Source organism: Zalophus californianus, chromosome 6, assembly GCF_009762305.2.
Source record: "Zalophus californianus isolate mZalCal1 chromosome 6, mZalCal1.pri.v2, whole genome shotgun sequence".
Taxonomy (NCBI): domain Eukaryota; kingdom Metazoa; phylum Chordata; class Mammalia; order Carnivora; family Otariidae; genus Zalophus; species Zalophus californianus.
In genome coordinates this window covers 118,208,966-118,223,172 of record NC_045600.1, presented here as the reverse complement: position 1 = coordinate 118,223,172, position 14,207 = coordinate 118,208,966, and the positions used below count along the sequence as shown (strand labels likewise).

The window sequence follows — 14,207 nt, the reverse complement described above, 5'->3', positions numbered from 1 at the left end:
TCTCTAACTCAACAAGATCATGGCACTTTCTGGAGTCTTATCTAAACAAATGACTGCAGTGGTGCCTGACAGCCGACTGAGGAGGAAACGAAGATAGCTGCCACAAAGATGCAGGTAGACCACAAGAACAGCTGGACTACAGTGGTGGCAACAGGATTCCAAGGCAGGATATGTTGGAGGCCATAGAAGGCAGCATAGCAATGTGGGATGGAACAGGATGGAGGAGCATCAAGCCTGACTGCCTGGCAAACAGGTTTATTCACTGTGATAGAAATGGGGACCAAAGGACAAGGTTAGTGGAATTCTGAACGTGCTGTGGTGTACATGCACGCGGCCCTCCAGCCAGAGATGTGAGCTGGATACCCAGAGCACCCTTAGGTGCTCACTATCATATACGCTACAGCAGCAATCACAGGAATAGGGAGAAATGGGTGAGAAAACTCAGTAAGAGCGGGCACAGTGAGCCAGAAGTTACGGAGAAAACCGTAAGAATTTCCAATATGCAAAGAATAGTCAGGGAGAAGAACTCTCAAAGAACATGCAAGCGACAGTGTAAGGAAAATTAAGGGAGCACTATTTCAGACCAAAGGAAGGAAGGCACAGGTGACCTTGGTCTTAGCCCAACGTCCACAGATATGAAGTAAGTAAGGCAGGTCCAAACATGCAGACCTTACTGGGTCTGGTGGTGATGAGGCTAAGAGCAAAACTCCTAAAGGGCAATTGGGCCAAAGGGCCATGGCTGGGGGGTTAACAGGGAGGGAGAGAGAACACAGATTCCTCTTCAAAAAGCTTGTTCAGAATACATACTGGCACTGGAAAACAGGCTTGGGGGGAAGCCTGGGGCTCTTCAGGGGCCGCTCCCACCATGCTGTCATTCTTTGTATTACACACTCTTATCACCACATTCAAGGTTTCATGCCCACAGTAACTTAACAAATGGTCAACCCACTGGAACCCAAAGACTTTGGCAGTGGCAGGAACTTGCTCTGACAAAATGACAAACATTGTCCTAACAATGCCAGTTAAGACTGTAGCTATTCCATCAAGAAGCACCATGTACTGACCTAAAAAACCCTGTTTAGGTGATTTCTTTACTTTATGCTTTTCCAATTTGCTTCCAGCGAGGTTTACCAACTGAGCCCAGACAGACAGCATCGGCTCTGTGAAGGGCAGGTTGGTGACACTGAATGCCACGGCAGGGAGCTAAAGCAAGAACACAGAAACCTTCAAAGTCTGTCCAATGAAATGAGCAAATGAAATGTTCTGAAAATTATCATAACCATGAATCTTAATTCTGAAATTATCACATATATCCATAAGTCTTCTTATACCTGAAAATAATCACTTTAAAAGATGACATTAAAGGCAAAATAGAGATTTATATGTATAGTAAACATAATTGATTTTTTCTTTTACAACTTGTCAACAATAATTACATCAGGGTGGTGATTATTATATTCTTAGGCATTTTCTATGTGTTTCAAATTTTCTACAACATGCATACCTTCATTTCTGTAATAATCAAAAACAGTATTTTACAGGAAGATAGTCTAATCACACTGAACTAATATAAATCACTCACTTTCCCTGTACATCCCTAATTCACAGATTTAAGATGACAGTAGCTGCTAGTACATAAGTTATGTCACTCAACATAATTAATAAGCATTTTCTACATGACGAAAGGTCATTTTTTAAGGAATCATCTTTAGGTTTCTTTAAAAATTGAGTTGTTCAATAAAACATAAACTTCAAATTTTGCATTTTAAGATAATTAAAACTAACAAACACAGCTTCAAGTACCTTCTATGTTGCTAATGCCCTTTTATGTCTCTTGCAGCTAAAATAAGACATGAACTACTAATCCATGTAACAGCATGAGATAGGCCTTATTTATCACAGGGGCACAAAGCGAACAAGAGAAGATAGACAGATGGCTTTCCACAAGTTGCATAGCTTCCTAGATGGAAGACATGAACTATGAAAATCAAGTTCATTCCAGCACTGATGGTAGAACCCAGTTCTAGTATAAAACTCCTCTGCCTTATTACCAAGTAACTGAACACAAGTTCACCTACTGGTTTCAGCTGATTCAATGGGCAAACACGACACATCCGCATGTCTGAGAACTGTACAGTGATTCTGCCCTTTGGGGTGATGCGAGTCACCGTGCCTTCTCCAAACTCATCATGCATGACTTGTCCCCCGAGGCGCAGGCGACCATCGATGCCTCCGATCACAGCCAGGACTGCCATGAGGCCCCCCACCTCAGGGTTTTCAGAATCAGGAAAGTAGTCCTCTAACAGGGCCTAATGCAGACAAATAGCCAGATTGAAGAAGAGAGCCCAGGGTGCTGCCTGTTTCTTACACATTTACAGCTAAGCCAAGTTCATTTTTATACTAGTTTCTTCAATAGTTATTTCTAGTAAAATATATTTTAAAATGTCTTTAAACAAAATACATGTCACTTAAAAAGATAAAGTTTAAATTGACATTTTACAGAAAAAAATGATCAGATCTGAAAACACAGCACCCACCCCCTCTGACGGCTTTCCTGTGCAGCTGCGGGTGACGGAATGCAGCTGAGAGTTGATGTACTTGTTTATGAGTCCATTCCACTGACCCAAGGAGTGAAGTGTGCGGAGCAGCGCCACCACCTCTTCTGCCAGGGTGCTGCTATGGGTGGCAGTCAGGGAGGCCTGCGGGCGTGCCCTCCGCCGCCTCAGAGTAGATTCTGAAATAGACGTATGAGAGAGGAGCTACATGGTGCCCTGCTCACTTAACCAGGACACAAATAAGGAGAGCTGCCCACCTCTGAGGAATGGGATATCTGAAGAACAGGTGGTAAGCAAGCTGCCCAGGAAACCAAACAGCTTTTCCACAAGGCATTTCATATCCCTTGCCCTTTCGGTCTTGTCCCATGATGGAAGCACTGCTTGCAGTAAATGCACAGCTAAGATCTGATAAAAGACAATTTAAAATGGCAAACATTAAAGAAAACTACTGTGATTTTAGGTTAAGAAATAACAGATTTTTACTTTCTTTTTTTTGTTCCTATAATGCAATTATGTGAAAATTCAGATATCCATTGTTTTACAACCAGATAATTACACCCAAGTTAATTAAAGATACAGATTATCAGGGGTTATAAAAAGGTACTTTACAGATGCGGGTATTTATTTCATTAAAAAGTAATTCTTTTCAGCTTAGTTCTTCTAAAGAGAATTATACTACAACTCCTATGAAGCCCGTAAGAGCAGATGGTAGGATTTATCACTTCAAAGACAAGTAAGTCAAGTACAGTTTAGCAATTTAATCAATTTAAAATAATCAAAAACTTCAGCCCCTTGCACTAGAAAATCTACTTTGGGTTGGTTCCAGTTCTTTTCTACACTCATTATTGAGTACAGATACCTAATTATAATGACTAGGAGCACTGGTATCTTGATGCCACCTCTTAAGGGGGTCATACAGTCCCAAAACTCACACTGAGCAGGATCAGCCCAGCAGCACAATTACCTGCCGCTGCAGGGAGGCGGCGGTGAAAGGTGCATGTCCCTCCACGACCTTCATGAGCAGGGCAATCCACTGTGGGGAGCTGAGGGCAGCACACATGTGTGGCGTGAGCGCGATGCTCCGCACGAAGCCCAGCGTGCACCAGCTCCGGTGCTGCTCCCGGCACACCAGCCTGTTTGGGGAAGCTGCCAGAGTGAAACAAACTAGCTTGGCACCAAATTTCTAGAAATAAATACTCAGTACAATCTACACTTTTAATTTACCTACCATATTATTTTCAAAAATAACCTACTTTACAAATATATTACAATTTCACTCATTCAAAGTGAGAGCAGTGACCCTGCAGTTAGCTCAAGGAACACTTTAAAACACTCTTAAAACCTTTAAAGTACATGAGTAACTCAAACCAGTTAAGAAGTTTCATGTATTTACTATTTCTAGACAGTAAGAAAATGACTCACTATTCAAATAGCAGTTACTAGTAAGAGTGCATCTTGTATATTTTTTATAACCTCATGTGTTTTAAATATTTCCCATGATCTTGTTTACATTTAATCTGCACCACAAATTTCCAATCCAAGTTTAAGAAGTCTGCATTAATAGAACAAGACTAGGAGGCTTTCGTGAGGTTTATCTAATTTGACTGATGCAACTGACCCTGTCTGCTCCTCCTGGCTTCCAGGTCTCCGCTCATGGGCACCCCAGGGCTTCCACTCTTTCCTGGCAGAGGCCCGCCTGCCAGGACCCAGCTCTCCTGCTCTCCAGGCTCCCAGGGGCACAGCCTTCAGACACATGTTAATGCCTGCCCTCAATCACACTCACACTCACAAACACATTGACTTTCACACAGTCACACCCTACCACAATCACACATGCTCATTCTCATAGTCACTGATACACTCACACACACTCATAATTATTCATAAACACACCCAGCTACTCACATACATTCACACTTACTTCCACTTCACGCTCACACCCGTAGTCTCAGTGACAAACTCTTCGCTCACTCACACTCAGACTCACTCACATACTCACAAGCACTCTCACACTTAAACACACACTCACTCCTCCCACTTCATCAACTCATTCTCTCCACTCTTAAACACATCCACATTCACACACAAACATTTCAATGGGTTGAACTGTATCCCCCAGAATTCGTGTTCACCCAAAAACCTCAGAATGTGACCTTATTTGGAAATAAATTCTTTGCAGATGTACTTAAGATAAGGATTGAGATGACACTGTACTGAGTCAGGGTGGACCTTAAATCCAATGAGTCTTTTAAGAGGCAGAAAAGAACGCAAAGAGACACATGGCAGTCCTTTGTGTGAAAATGAGGCAGAGCCTGGAGTGCTGTGGCCTCAAGCCAAGACAGCCTGGAGCTACCAGAAGCTGGAACAGACAAGAAAGGATCCTCTCCTGAAGTCTCTGCAGGGAACGCAGCCCTGCCAAAACCTTGATTTTGGACTTCTGGTCTCCAAAAATATGAGGTTCCATAATTGTTAAGGGCTGAACTGTATCTTCCCCCTCCAAAAGCAGTATGTTGAAGTCCTAACCCTTTGTATCTCAGAATGTGACTTATTTGGAAATGAGGCCATGGAAGATGTAATCTGTTTAGAAGAGGTTAAACTAGATTAGGGTTGGTCCCTAATCCAATTATGACTAGTGTCCTTATAAAAGGTGAGATTTGGGGACACACACACACACACACACACACACACACACACACACACACACGTGAAGATGACGGCAATAATCTACAACAAAGGAATGCCAAAGATGGCCAGCAAACTACCCCAAGTTAGGGGAGAGGCCTGGAACAGATCCTTCCCTCACAGCTCTCAGAAGGAACCAGCCCTGCTGACACCTTGATCTTGAACTGCTAGCCTCCAGAACAGGGAGGAAAAAAACTTAGGCCACCCAGGTGTATGGTAGTTTCATGTGGCAGCCCAAGCAAACCAACCAAATTTGCAGTAAGTTGTTCTGACTGCCCTAGGACATTAATACACATGCAGACTCATACACATACACACACCCAGACACACACACACCAAATTCATAGCCCCAGTACTCTGTAGGCCCACAACTATTCATTGCATACATGTCTTGTCCGTCGTTCCACTTTCCACTAACATTCGCAGCAGTCCACACAGGGTCTTGGTGGCTTCACTCTGCATGATTTCAGCATGGACTCCAGCAGAGAGACAAAGAGTTTGCAATAAATTAACAGTACTGGTAAGCATCATTGCAGTGGGATGAATATTCCTTTCAATTTGTTCAGCTTCTGGAAAAAAAGTATCAAAATAAGAACCTATACTTCCAAATAGAAGTGGAAAATGTCCCTGCATGTAATTTAAGGGATTTTAATAACCCAGTCTTTTAAGGAATTTCATATCACAATTTTTACTGTGGAAAGGAAAATAGCTCTTTATAAGAAAAGATGGAATTCACAATGCACTAAATACCCTAATCACCTCTGTCCCCACTTTCCTCAAAGAAAATAAGCCTTCTAAATTAGAGTTTACTTTTTTAAAACAATCTCTGCACATAGCTCAGAAGCACTAAAACAATCTCAAGGATTTACTCTTTTAGAAAGACAACTTTCCAAATGTCAAGAGCTGCTTGCTGATAAGCTAACTATGCCTTGGATGAAGATGGAAGTGCCTGTGCCATGAAGGGGAACCAGAGGCTCGTGTGAACCAAGGCACTGACTTTCTGACAAGGAGGCATGTAACAGCAGAACCACAGTTCTTACCCTGACTTCTCTGAGTGAAAACGAAACCAGCCCTGACCATCTATGTGCGACTCCAGGTTTCACATGTGGTACTCCCAACAGCCCCAAAAGGCAGGCATCATCTGTTCACATCTGAGGGGGCCTGCACCCTCACAAGCGACATGGATGGAACACAACCTTTTCCACTCTCCACACCACCCATTCTCTACTGAGCTCAGCCTCTCAGGTTTCCTCGCCTGACCATACAAACCACTTCCAAAGCCTGACCATGCAGTGCATACAGCCATCACCTGAGCCCCAAGAATCAGCCCTAGCCTCCTGGACAGTCTCACCGAGACCAGCTGTGGGAAGCTTCATTCATACATCCCAATGTCTGTTGGACACATCTAAAAATGTCATGAAGTCCTCCTCCCACAACCTTGGATCTCCTTAGATAGGATTTAACTTTCTGGGTTCACTCCAAATTCTCACCTCTGGTTTCTTTAAGGCAATACAGTAGTGACTAATCCACATTATTCCTAGTCCACCAGGCACTGGCTCACTACCTCACACACAGGCTCAGAGCCAACCAAGAAGGTCCACCAGAGGTAAAGAGAGAGCAAGCCCTGCACTGCCAAACCCTACTGCACTGTCCCCAAAGGGAGCAAGAGAGTCAAATCCAGCTAGGTTGCCAGTTACCAGAGCCATGCTTTTAATTCCTGCGTAAGAATCACCTGGAACTTATTTAAACTGAACCTTCAGGGGCAAGTCCAAAACTACAGACCACGGTCCACAGCTGAGTCCTGACACTGTTCTCATTCCCAGATGAAAAGGATGGCCAGCTGCCATTAGCACACAGCTTGCCAGGTTGCCCCACACTAAACAGCCCCAAGCACCGACCAGAGTCATCTTCTGTGTCCGAGTCCTCTGCTGAGGGCTGTGTGGAGGCCGGCAGCTCTGCCAACTTGAGGTCATACTTCCCCTCCTTCCCCATCCTGTAGGAGTTGGTGCTGCCCGTGTCCCACTGGACCCTGATCCATCCGTCCTCTCCCAGTTCACCAATCACACGGCCAAGACCAGGAGGAGGTCCATCCTGAGGAAGCCAAAACAAAGATCAGTTAAGAAGGTATATGCCTGTTCTGTCACACAAATGAAGCCTGTAAGGACTGCTATGTTACTCTGCACAGACTCTGTGCCCACAGACTGCTCCAAACCCACCTGCGACATGCACAGCTCACACATCATTACCTTAAATCAAACATCAGGAAATAACTTGCTTATGCTCCTTTACCAAAGAGTTAAGTAGGAAAAGTATCACTCAATTACCACCCTCCCTAAACCAATGCAGAGATGAGGCTTTCCCCAGTCTAGTCCTGGTGCCCTGTTCCTTGGCTCCTTCAATCTCCCACAGGGCTTCGAAAGACCTGAAACCTGAAACAGGCACCTGCATCTCCTCATTTCCTCTTATTCTTCAGTTTCCCTCTAGAACCTAAAGTGGAAACTCCGTCTCTCATTTCTATGAGTTAAAGCTGTTTTCAGGATGCTGCTACCTGTTCCAGGACACTTCTGAGATGACTCTGATGAGGCCCATGCTTAAAAATGAGGTTGAGAAAACCAAGAGATGACAAGAATACTACCACACTGTAGGAAGGTGAGCACTGTCCTTCGCTAGTGACTACAGTAATGACAGAGATACCAGCCCCCACGATCTCTACCTCGTGAGCCCTGACAGAGCTTGGGAGTGGTGTGCTACAAGGACAAACAGAAATGGCCACTGCCCAACTGGCACACCTAAAACTGCAAGGTTGGGGCACTTAATGGGCACATGACCATCAGCTCCCAGAGGCAGCACCTGGGTTTTCCTGCCTCACAGTGTTCAGGACACTATTACTAAGATGCGGTTTGCTCTCTCCTGTTTACTCTTGCTCCTACTCTGGGCTGCCCCTCAAATTGAGCCCATGCCAAGGAGTTTTCTGAAAACAGCTGTCACCCTTTGAAGACCTGATCCTACTTGAGATGTCCCTACACCCACTGCTTCTATTTGTTTTGACTCCATTCACCTGCCCAGGAACTAACTACATCACCAACTACATCATCTGTCAATTGCATAGGCCCTAAGTTAAGGTAGTTATTTATTCCAATTTCCACCCACTAATAACATGCAAGTAAAGATGGTAACTAATGTGTGGCTAACGTGTTTCAAAATCAAATCTAAGTACCTGATCACCCCATTTCCAATCAACACCTCTCATGACCCTGGTTCCAATCTTCATCATGGCAGCCAGTTCTGGCCCTGAAACTGGAAGCTGCACCGGAGCCGTTTCCTTCCTTGTCTCTTCCAAAACTGTAGCAGAAGCTCCTCGGGCAGAAGCATTCAAATCCTCTTCAACATTATCACAACTAGGACCTATCAGAGCATCAAATGCAGCAGCTGAACTAATAAGTAGTTACAACTTCCTAATCTTAATACACTTTTTCAAAACTTAGTAAGTACTGATGAAGATAATTTTGAAGATTCTATAGTGTATACTGTATTATCTTTTCAATACAATAAATATCATTAAAGATTTATTGATGAGAATTTAAAATGGTAAAGGGAGAACCAAGTATAGAAATATGTATCAGAAGATATAAAAGATATAAAATGAGCAACAGAGACATTTACTCTACTTCTAGAAATTATGCCCCCCTCCAAAAAGAAAAGCAAAATGATTAAGTTAGAAAAACACTCATCACATATTCTTACTAGAATAGAAAAACAAAAGATAACCACATAAATGTCTAACAATGAGAAACTAACCAACTTTAATTATGGTACCATGCAGAAAAGAGCTAAGAACAGCAGGCCTGATACTGCTGTCCTTAGGAAGGGCTGCTTGCAAGGCAGCCCTCAGCTGGTGTCTGGGAACCTGGATTTCAGGAGGGCTCCTACCCTTCCCTAACTGGTAAGAGGCCTCTCTGTGCCTAAACTGTTTGCAAAATGTGGTCTCTGCTGAAACCTGCTTCCTTCTGGGGGTCTAGAACTTGCATATGTGCCAAGCCCCAGTGCAAACTCTCTGAACTTTCCAGGTAGACAACATTTCACACATGTAGTCACAACTCTTTGCTGAGAGAATTAAGTTCATCCTGTGTGACTCCACTAGGAGAGGACTCATGTCAGTTTCTCCCAGACATTTCCCATGTGCCCTTCCCTTCAGTGATTTTGCTTTCTAGTCTTTCACTATAGTGAATCTTAGCCCTCAGTGTGACTATATACCAAGTCTGGTGAGGCCTCCTCACAAATTACTGAATCTGGGAGTGGTCTTAGGGACCCTGGCACAGGAATGGCAGCAGTAGGATTCTCTAGAACAACCCTAACTTGCTGAAATATTGCAAAAGGACTGTTTGGTAAAAGGAAGAATGAAGGGGTGGAGCATGATGAATATTTGGTCCCTGATTGCTGCGAAATCGTCCACAGTATAAAACAGAAGTTGAGCTATCAGCTACAAGAAGTAAAATTTAGGGCGCCTGGGTGGCTCAGCTGGTTAAGTGACGGCCTTCAGCTCAGGTCATGATCCTGGACTCCCGGGACCAAGTCCCACATCGGGCTCCCTGCTCAATAGGGAGTCTGCTTCACCCTCTGACTGTCTCCCCTCTCATGCTCTTTCTCACTCTCTCTAAAATAAATAAATAAAATCTTCAAAAAGAAAAAAGAAGTAAAATTTAGAAACAGATTTTAAAATAGTAAATTTAACCCTATGAGTCAGCATGCTGGATCCCCTTGGCTGCTTTTGGCTTTGCTGGCTAATGTGAGGGGGAAGAAAACACAGCCCTAGTAACTCCTTCAGTCTTTGTTTGCTCCTCCAAGGGGGAGGAAAAGGTGCCCAAACATTTCCAAAGGTGGACCTGGGTGCGTCAAAAATGTACAAAGTTAATGATCCTCTCTCCTCCAAAATGGAGAAAAAAAGGTTATTCAATTCCCAGGGCTGGAGCAAAGCTTTAGATAAAGTAAAGCTTTTCCCCAGTTTTAGTGGGGCAAAAAATATTCTTTTCTTCAGCCCAACCCAGTGGTGCCTCAGTGAGGCCCTAAGAAGGGCAGAGGTTGCATTCCAGCTAGGATCTCCCCTGGCAGCTATAATGTTAACCCTGCAAATGCCAAATTTACTGCAAAGGGTTTGAATACATTTGCAATAAGGAAAAAGGGGATCTTTTTTTCAAGTGGTTTTGTATTTTGTGGCTCTTATATCTGGATGCATACATAAAATTAATATAAAATATTATATGTTTATAATTTCTTATATGAAAGAAAAATAACCCTGATCAAGGCAAGTGGTAAATACAGATATGTATTTATGGGACATGATTCCATTGCTTTCTGCAGCCAGTAGGCAGGTTCAAATTTAAACTCTAAACAAAAACCCCCGTAATTAATGATTTGTGCTATGACTTTTACCTACTGTATTCTCTGGGGAAAAAAGGGAGATGACATAAAAAGAGAGGCAATTTCTAGATGGAAACACCTTTTTGAGGTTATTTTTTTAAAAGTATTTTTTAATTGTTAAGGAGGTCTTAAGAAATCAGATGTCTGACTCACAGAGGCTGATTGTTTTCTAGCCTAATGCATATTTTTGAATGGGTCATGTGGACACAAAGATTGACAAGATCAAGGAGCTTAGGAAAGCCTTGCTTTTTTGCTTGGACTTGAACACTAGCCTTGCAGTATCTCAGATTCCAGGCAAAGAACATCATAAACCAATCAGATCTAACAGACATATATACATAGAACTCAAAAAGAGGAGGATACACAATCTTCTCAAGGGTACATGGAACATTCTCCAGGATAGATCACATGCTAGACCATAAAACAAGTCTCAATAAATTGAAATAGAGTATAATCATAAAAATTATGTTCTCTGACAACAGAATGAAATGAGAAATTAATAACAGAAGGAAAACTAGAAATTTCACAAGTATATGGAAATTAAATAACATACACTTAATCACCCAAAGGGAAAAATTAAATCACAAGAGAAATTTTAAAATACTTTGAGACAAATGAAAACAAAAGCACAACATACCAAAATTTATGGGATGCAGAAAAGGCAGTGCTAAGGTGGAAATTTATATCTATAAATGCATACATTAAAAAAAGAAGAAAAATCTCAAATCAGTAACTTAACTCTACACCTGGAGGAACTAGAAAAATAAGACTACAATAAAGCCAAAGTTAGTAGGAAGAAAGAAAGAATAAAGACTAGAGCAGAGAGAATTAAAAACAACAACAACAACAACAACAGAATCAACAAAATCAAAAGTTGGTTTTTTGGAAAATACCAACAAAATTGACAAACTTTAAGTAGATTAACTAAGAAAAAAAGAGATGATGCCAATAACTAAAACCAGAAATGAAACTGGGGACATTACTACTGATTCTACAGAAATAAAAAGAACTGTAAGAAAGTATTATGAACAACTATACACTAACACATTAGCTAACCTAGATGAAATGGATAAATTCTTAGAAACACAAATTATCTGAACTGACTCAAGAAGAAATAGAAAATGTGAATAGACCTATAATAAGCAAAGATACTGAATCAGTAATCAAACCTCCCAACAAAGAAAAATCCAGAACCAGATGGCTTAACTGGTGAATTCTACCAAACATTTAAAGAAAAATTAATACCAGTTCTCTAACTCTTCCAAAAATAGGATAGAAGGCAACATTTTCTCACTCTATGAGGCCAGCATTATCCTGATTAACAATAAAACTATAAAATACTGCTCAAAGAAATGAAAGAAGACCTAAATAAATATAAAGCCATCACACGTTCATGGAAAGAAAGACTTAATATCTGTTAAGATAGGAATACTCCCCAACACAATCTACAGATTCAATACAAACTCTAGGAAATCCCAACAGCTACTTTTTGCAGACATGGAAAATCCAGCCCTGAAATTCATACAGAAATCCTAAGGACCCAAAATAGCCAAAATAATCTTGAGGAAAAAAACAAAGTTGGAAAACTCACTTTTTGATTTCAAAACTTACCACAAAGCTAGTGTTCACAACAATGTGGTACTGGCATAATGACAGACCAACAAAATAGAGTCTAGAAATAAACCAAAAAATGTATAGTCAAAAGATTTTTGACAAAGGGCCAAGACCTTGGGAAAAGAAGAGTCTTTTCAACAAATGATACTAGGACAGCTGGATAACCAAAAGAAATAAAAGGAGTCCTTACCTCACACCATATTAAAAATTGCCTAGAAATGGACTAAAGACTACAAGAACTAAGACTATATAAACTTAAAAAAAGAAAACGCAGTGAGCAATCCTCGTGACCTGGGTTTAGCAATGATTTCTTGAACATGACATCAAAAGCACAAGCAACAAAAGAAAAACAGATAAATTGGACTTCACCAAAATTTAAAACTTCTATGCATCAAAGTAAAACACAACCCACAGAATGGGAGGAAATATCTTCAAATCATGTAATTGATAATGGTCTAGTATCCAGAACATGTAAAGGACTCCTACAACTCAACAACACTAAGACAAATAACCTAATTTAAAAATGGGCAAAGGTTTTGAAGAAATTTCTCTGAAAGATATACAAATGGCCAACAAGCACGTGTAAAGATGTTCAATGTCCTCACATTAGCAAAATGTACATTAAACCACAATGAGAAACCACTTCACACCAACTGGAATGACTGCAATCCAACCCCCCCCCGCCACCCCCCGCCCACCATCCCCCAAAAGGAAAATAACTGGTATTGGTGAGGAGCAGAGAAACTGGAACCCTTTTCCATTGCTGGGGGAAATAGAAAATGTTGCAGTGCTATGGAAAAGACTGGTGGTCCTTAGCATGCTAAACATAGGATTACCATATGACTCTGCACTTCCACTCCTAGATATATAACAAAAGAATTAGAAACAGGTGTTCAAACAAAAACTTGTACACAAATGTTCCTAGCAGCACTACTCACAATGGCCAAAAGATAGAAACAAGCCAAATGTCCAACTATGCATGAAAGGTTAAATGAAATGTAGTATATGCATACAATATAATGTTTTTTAGCCATAAAAAGGAATGAAGTACTGATACATGCTAAGTGAAATAAGCCAGATACAAAAGGCTAAAAATTGTATTTCATTTATATGAAATATCCAGAATAGGAAAATCCAGAGATAAAAAGCAGATTTGTTGTTGCCAAAAGGGGGAGTGGGAAATCAGAATCACCACTAAATGGGTATGGCTTTCCATTTGGAGTGACAAAAAAGTTAGGGAACTAGATAGTAGTAATGTTTGTCCAACACTATAGATGTGCTTAATGCTACTGAATGATAAAGTTGTTAAAAGGGTAAATTTTATGTTATTTTTATTTTACAATTAAAAAAAAGTTTACAAAGAGAGAGAAAGAAGACATAAAGGCAAAATCCTGACATTTTCATGAATGACTTAAGGCAGTGCCAACCTACCAATAAGCCGAAGTGCTGTCTGTGTGAGGGCGAGTGTGCCAGAGTTCAGCAGGAGGTTCAGGTTGTTTGCACCATGCTGCAGGGTAAGCATACTGAGCATGACCAGGAGAAAGCGAGCTTGTGGGGTCGTCCCCAGGCTTGGTCCTGAAGGATTCTCATTGGTAATGGTTTGTAGGGGGACAGGCTGGATACCTAAAAGGCATTGGCACCCACATAAATTTCTTGTGTGTGGATATAAAAACATACATGATGCAAAAAGCAGTAGCAATTTTTAAAAATTTCTGTTTTTCAGTGGGTTTCCAAAGTGTATGGACATCAGGCAGCTGTGCATTACTTTGCAATAATCCTACCACCATCAATCCACATATAGCCATTTCCAATTGTCTGCAAAACTTATCACACTGCTCCTCTAAATGTCCCTGATGGCTTACTCATTTCATTTCAAATACAGCAGTCATATTTCACTTGTCTTCCACAAGACCAATCCTAGCATTTCTCTGTAGGTAC

The 14,207-nt window shown here is 41.4% G+C and overlaps 1 protein-coding gene across 9 annotated transcripts in view; it reads right to left on the bottom strand.

Annotated features, from left to right (window-relative positions):
* The window catches only part of HERC2 (HECT and RLD domain containing E3 ubiquitin protein ligase 2), a 253,448-nt gene that overhangs the window by 109,469 nt on the left and 129,772 nt on the right, over window positions 1-14,207 (bottom strand). For 8 of the 9 annotated variants that reach the window (XR_003516092.2, XM_027572872.2, XM_027572866.2 and 5 more), the window contains 9 exons: window positions 13,701-13,892; window positions 8,455-8,642; window positions 7,136-7,328; window positions 5,624-5,806; window positions 3,520-3,701; window positions 2,813-2,960; window positions 2,538-2,734; window positions 2,079-2,309; window positions 1,065-1,203 (listed from right to left, as the gene is read on the bottom strand). Coding sequence is in view for 8 of the 9 variants with exons in the window: in XM_027572872.2 (XP_027428673.1) it covers window positions 1,065-1,203; window positions 2,079-2,309; window positions 2,538-2,734; window positions 2,813-2,960; window positions 3,520-3,701; window positions 5,624-5,806; window positions 7,136-7,328; window positions 8,455-8,642; window positions 13,701-13,892 (1,653 nt within the window). In the remaining variant the exon portion in view is untranslated. The remainder of the gene's footprint in view (window positions 1-1,064; window positions 1,204-2,078; window positions 2,310-2,537; window positions 2,735-2,812; window positions 2,961-3,519; window positions 3,702-5,623; window positions 5,807-7,135; window positions 7,329-8,454; window positions 8,643-13,700; window positions 13,893-14,207) is intronic. The other variant, XM_027572870.2, reaches the window with a different exon arrangement.